Below are 6,436 nucleotides of genomic sequence, written 5' to 3' on the forward strand. Positions count from 1 at the left end.
CGTCTAGAGACAGACTGTAGTTCCAGATAATCATGAACCGTGTTGCTCATGGTAAAAACATTATTTTTTTGTTACAATATATTTGGTCAAAATTAAACTGTATCCGAAAAATGGTTATACATTAAGTGCAGTCATTCATTTGCCTTTTATGATTGTAAAAGACTTCCATGCATGTATAACGCGTCTCTCCTCCCGGGGGGGGGGGGGGGGGGGGGGGGGGGGGGGGGGTCTTGTGCGGAGAAATGCCTATATATAGCTCTGCTCGGCTCGCCGTAGGAGACTCGTTCAACAGGGAGAAAGCAGAGAGAGGGCAACATCGATCAGATCAGAGATAGAGAGGGAAACTGGAGAGGCAGAGGGTGATGGTTTCCAGGGAGCAGAAGCGAGGAGTTTTGCATGAGAAGCTGCAGATTCTCCGCAGCGTTACTCATTCTCATGCGGTAATTCACATCTTCTTATTAGATCAGTTAATTCTCTTTCATATGTTGTTCATTCTTCTTGATGATTACTCATGCACAGACCTCTTGTTATATACGTGAACATATATTCTCGTTTTTTTTCTGAAAGACTACTCATCGTCCTCTAGCTATGTAAGTGAAAGAATCTCAAGCTAATTGCTATTTCGGTTAAGTATTTTTTTCTGTCAGTTGTTGTTTTCTTTCACAAATGAGGCAATGATCATTCACATCACTTCATCAATTGATTATTTTCAGTCATTCATTTCTTGCATATGTAGATTTAAGTCAATCGAAATGATAACATCTTGGAGAATATCCACCATATATAGTAAACCACAGGTCCAAACATCCATTATGTCTGAACCAATAAACAGCCCAAACAATTGATCTCCGAAGAGATATGTGAAAACAACAAAGTAGTTTGTACAGAGTTGCTAGTGATAACTTTTTTACTATTTATTAACCATTTATCTTTCAGATCAGTTCAATACTGACCAAGAAACTGAAGTTATAGAACACATGTGTCATGCAGGGGGATAAAATGTCAATAATAGCAGACGCATCGTCGTACATCAAAGATCTACAGCAGAAAATTGCAAAGCTAAACCAAGAGACTGCATCTGCACAACACGCCAATGTTTGCCAACCATTGGTGAGTGTTGGAGTCCTGGACAAGGGTTTCCTCATCAATGTGTTCATGGACAAGAGCTGCCCACCAGGACTACTTGCTTCCATTCTTGAGGCATTTGACGAGATTGGACTCACAGTGCTTGAGGCTAGGGCTACATGTGCTGGTTCATTTCGTCTAGAAGCTGTAGGAGAGGTGCGAACGAATAAATTAAGCAAATGCGTTGGCTCTTATTGCTGTTCAAATACGATTTACATTTGTTTATTATTGACATTCCAGGAAGAAGATGAGGGCCTAATTGACGCACATGCAGTGGAGCAAGCAGTAGTTCAAGCAATCAAGAATTGTCCTACAAACTAATCAACCTAGTCCAATTCGATCGAGTTGATGCTGATGGAGCACAAAACTTATGTCAAGACTCTAAGCTATACATATTGATTCCCATCGTACTTTTTGAAGAGAGCAAAGCATAATTTCTCTTCCTGCAAGAAGTCAGTCTTGCGTGTGTTATGCTATTAGTTAGGAACATCTGTGGTCATCTTTTGGCAATGCCCATATATCTTAATTCAGCTTGCATATCTAAATTTTACATTAAAAGCATTACTCTCATAGCATGACGGAGATGGCATAACTAGCTCCCATCACCCTTCTTCTCAGCCCGGGTGTTCCATGCCCATGCGTGTTGGTAAAAACACGTATATACAGGTGGGTATACTGGTAGCTTCTTTTTAGATAATGGAAAATTCCGGTTTCAGTCCTCTTCAAAGAAAAGGCATCAGTCCAAAGTTAAACAAATACATCCACTTTAAACTCTTACAGCAGTACTGCAAATTATTGTAAACATAATATAAAGGACCATCCAATGGATGCGAAAAACTCCATGGTGCAGGATTCTAAGACTCGGCAGTGAACATAGAAAACATTGTCATTTTCCAAACCAAGACTTTTAGTAGAGGCTAATCAGACCAATATATAATCCCATCCTATATATTACGTCCAATCGCTCCAATGCTGAGGATGTGCACTAAATAAACAACGAAAAAAATTTGAATCTCCAAGGCACTTACAGAATGACATGGTATATTATTACAGTTAGAACTCCATAGGCACATCGACATGGTACATAATTGAGACTAAGAGCACCAAAGAAGATACAGAATATTTGTTTTACTAACTCCTCACTATATGTATGGAAAAATGTCATTTCCTCCGTCCCAAAATAAACATACATGTCATTTTTTCGAGGAGTCAAACTCTTATAAGTTTAACTAGCAATATAGAAAATAATACCAATATTTATATCTTTAATAAGTTTATTATCAAAATATACTCCATGCACAATCTAATAATACTTATTATATATTATAGATATTAATATATTTTAATATAAATTTGGTGAAACTTTAATAATTGACTCTTTCGGAAGCGAGATGTGCATTTATTTTAGGACAAAGGAAGTACATTGTATGGTTGACATTAATTAGTACAGAAAGTAAGCACATCTTCTACATGATCTAGTTCCTTAGAGCAAATATAGTAAATGGCTGCAAGATGTGGAGGAGAGATTAGAGGAGAAGCAGGTTGTAAGTTTAGAGCCGCTTACATACAAGAACCAAGAAACTTTATGAGAGAGACAAGTGGGCCATATATTAATATTGATTATATGGGTTGGCTGAGAGATAGGCTGCAAAGATTCATACAACCAGTCACATGTTAAGTCCGGGAGTACGTAACATGGGATCTAGTACGGGTAGTTACTTTAGCCAATACGTGTTTTTCGTACTAATTTTTCTGTACTGATGAATGTTGTGGACCATCTTTCTTCGAACAATCTTGGTTGTATGATTTTTAAAGGTTTTCGTTTCAGCATTTGTCCAACTGAATCTAAGAGAAAGAGATGTTGTGATGTTTTGTTATTATTTCTAGGAAGAAGTTAGTCTATTTTTGGCCTTTTTTTGCGACTAGTCTATTTTTGGCCTTCGAACTATCAGAATTAGACAACTTTGGTTCTCACATTTTTATCAGTTACAGTACAGATATGATAAGAGAAACTAGAAAAACAGAGCTAAACAAGAATATATCAAACAGTGACTTCGCAGTATTGGTTTGGCTGACACTTCATGGACAACATAAGTAAAGAGAAAACAAAACAAGGCAGAAGCATTATCCTCTTGGCTGCCATTGCAATCCATGTCTGCCCCTGCTGTCACCTCCCTTCTTTTGCTTTGTAGCAGATCCAAGGGCACAGAGTCAGGCGGTCAACAACCACCAATACAGGGCAGCAAATGCTGGACTTTGGGATCTCTTGTTTATGTCATTCCTAGCCATCGCTTTTTCTTGGGATAAAATAAATAACGATATCCTGGAATACTCTCGGATGAAATGCTACAACGGTATATTCTCTGTGCTTGCGGAATTCCCTACTTAAGCATAAGAAATACCAACAAACATTTCTAGCGCCGTTGCCGGGGAAAGCAGAAGCCAAGGAATTTTAATAAATTTGAATTTTATGTTTACCATCAAATTAGCTATCAATTAGTTGTATGGCTTACCCTTGCCTTCGTTTCTCTTTATTGTGAAGCAAGGCATTGTATGACCAGTTTCCAACTACCGAGCAACTTTGTTGAAAATCCGGAAAAGCTTATGAGGAGTTCTAGACGCCGTCCAGTACCCCCTCAAAAGTTCATCACGGAATCGGATCCATTTAAGGAGGCTCCGCACCAACACCAAAGGAGGCTATGGCTCAGAAGATGATCTCTGACTTTTTGGCTCCGTTGGCTGCTAACGTGGCCATGGAACCTCAAGTCAACTTGGGGGATGCCCAATTCGAGCAAAAGCCCGCTAATCAACATGGTGCAAGCCAACCCATTCTATGGAAAGACCTATGAGGATGCAAACACACGCCTTCAACACTTCATTGAGGTGTGTGGCACCTTCACCATCAGAGTTACGTCAGACGTCATCCATCTTCGCCTTTTCCCATTTTTATTGCTCGGGACGGCGAAGCAATGGTTCTATGGCAACCGTGAAGCTATCGCCACCTAGGATAGTTGCGCCAATGTATTTCTCAAGAAGTTCTTCCCGTTGGGCAAGACCAACGCCTTTCGTGGAAAGATTTCGAGCTTCCAACAACAAGCAAATGGGTCAACTCCCAAAGCATGGGAACACCCCTAGGAGTACATTTGAGCCTGCCCACATCATGGAATCGAGGAATGACTCCTAATTCAAGGTTTCTACCATGGGCTGACCCTGTGAGCCCGTAGTCACCTTGATGTTACTGCCAGAGGAGCTTTCTTCTCACTCCAAGTGAGGGAAGCTGGGGAGCTCATCAACAAGATAGTTTCCAACCAAAGGTGGAGTGAGGAAAGACTCCAACCCAAGAAGAGAGGGATGCACAACGTCAATGAGGTGGACATGCTCTCGCTAAGATGGACGCCTTGATGAGAAAGATTGATGAAAGATATACATTCAAGAGAGGTCGAGAGGCGATCCAACACTACGCCACCATACAAGCAATCGAAGCCAATCCATGGTGCGAGGTATGTGGAGGAAATGATCATTCAGACAACAATTGCCTCGAAACAAGGAAAGATGTGAATTTTGTCAACAACAACAACAACGGGTATCGACCCTAACAACAACAAAATGCATGGAATTCATGCCCCTTCTATCAAGGTAATAATGGAGGTAATGGTTTTAATAATAATTACAATAACAATAATTATAATAATATCAACCTTCATTAAAAGATCTTGTTCTAGGCGAAACAAAAATTAATGAAAATATTAACAAGAAGTTATTTGCTAATGACAAGTCTTAGAAAATTTAATTTAAATGCTAAAATGGATAGTTTTGCTTCTACAATCAAAAGTCAATTGATCTTTAATAAAATGTTAGAAACTCAATTGCTCAATTAGCGACTGTTCTCCCATCCTTCGAACAAGGTAAGATCCCTGGTAAACCCAAAGAACCTATTTGTAAGTAACAGATATTGGAAAGAATAGTAGATTATATTGCATTGAGCACCATGGGCTAATTATATATAGTATAATGTGTATAGGACTAACATCGTACGTTAATAGGCAATGCGGTACAATCCAATCTACATATGTGCTAGACTAGAAGTCTAGGTGGGCTGGTCGGCTATGGAGCCCAACACATATACATATACATATACATATACATATACATATACATATACATATACATATACATATACATATACATATACATATACATATACATATACATATACATATACATATACATATACATATACATATACATATACATATGTCTAACACTATTGAATCTGTAAAATTGGTCACCACGAGGTTTGGTAAGCCTCCACTTCGTTCAAGCTATAGCCCACGCCTTGACCCACCATTTGTGATCAAGAAGGGTGATCCTGGCCGCCCGATGATCAAGTGCTCCATTGGACCACAAGTGTTCCACAACGCCTTCTATGACCTCGGATCAAGCGTCAACATCTCGTCCAAGGTAATGTATGAAAATTTATTAGGAGGTCCAATGCATGCCACTTTTATTCATCAGCAGATATCAAACCATCTAATTCCCCAAGGTACTAGCCAAGGACATCTTGGTGAAACTCTACCATGAGTGTCCCTACGGATTTCGTGGTGTTGTACATGGGGCCGATGAAGACACCTCTCATCCTTAGAAGACCATTCTTCAACACCATGAATGATTTCATCTACGTGGGGTCTGGACAAATTAAATTCCACATTGAAGGCAGGAGTGTGCATTTTTGCCTTTAAGGATTATACTAACAAACATAATAAGAAAACTAGACCCAAGAGAAAGCCACAATCCACCAAGCGGACGAAGAATCAAAATCCACAGGAAAAGAAGGACAAACCCGCCGAACCACAATCCAACCTGAAACCTGCTAGGGTTTGGCCGAAGAAGGTGGTGCAACCATCCATGTCTCCATCTCCGAGACCGACCAATGCACCCGCACAATGAACCTGATGGAGAAGTCCTACTCTAGGGACTTAAAATCATGAACCCTCACCAAAAGGTAATCGGTATTTATCTGATATTTACTTTCCAATTGCATTTACCTTTTTGCATTTTCATTTTGAATTTTTCATATTTGAATTTTCGACAAACCTTTTCCCTTTCCAAATAAAAACTTAAAAATATGCTTTTCACCAAATATTTGAATTTTGGAGGGAAGAGGGGGTCAGCCAACCCCCTATGACACCCTCTTCCACTTTTGAACTTTGGGGGACATGGTTTGATAAAGTAGGAGACAAGAGAAAAGTAAAGCAAACGAAAAAGGTGTAATAATGTGGTCGGCTGACCATGGTCTTACACATTTGTCCCA

The 6,436-nt window shown here is 39.5% G+C and overlaps 1 protein-coding gene across 1 annotated transcript; it reads left to right on the top strand.

The window, feature by feature from the left end:
* Positions 1–299: 299 nt before the first annotated feature.
* On the top strand, positions 300–1,677 carry LOC136518807 (transcription factor bHLH61-like). The gene is made up of 3 exons (XM_066512496.1): positions 300–440; positions 991–1,281; positions 1,366–1,677. Exons 1-3 carry the CDS (start codon positions 363–365, stop codon positions 1,444–1,446), a joined length of 450 nt encoding a protein of 149 aa, XP_066368593.1. The 5' UTR covers positions 300–362; the 3' UTR covers positions 1,447–1,677.
* Positions 1,678–6,436: the final 4,759 nt, after the last annotated feature.

This window comes from Miscanthus floridulus, chromosome 17 (genome assembly GCF_019320115.1).
Source record: "Miscanthus floridulus cultivar M001 chromosome 17, ASM1932011v1, whole genome shotgun sequence".
In the NCBI taxonomy this organism is placed as follows: Eukaryota; Viridiplantae; Streptophyta; class Magnoliopsida; order Poales; family Poaceae; genus Miscanthus; species Miscanthus floridulus.

Bases quoted from the DNA above. Each gene is read 5' to 3' on its own strand.
- LOC136518807 (XM_066512496.1), top strand. From the start codon at position 363: ATGGTTTCCAGGGAGCAGAAGCGAGGAGTTTTGCATGAGAAGCTGCAG. The intron at 441-990 runs GTAATTCACATC...TGTGTCATGCAG, and splicing joins GCGTTACTCATTCTCATGCG to GGGGATAAAATGTCAATAAT. The intron at 1,282-1,365 runs GTGCGAACGAAT...TTGACATTCCAG, and splicing joins GTCTAGAAGCTGTAGGAGAG to GAAGAAGATGAGGGCCTAAT.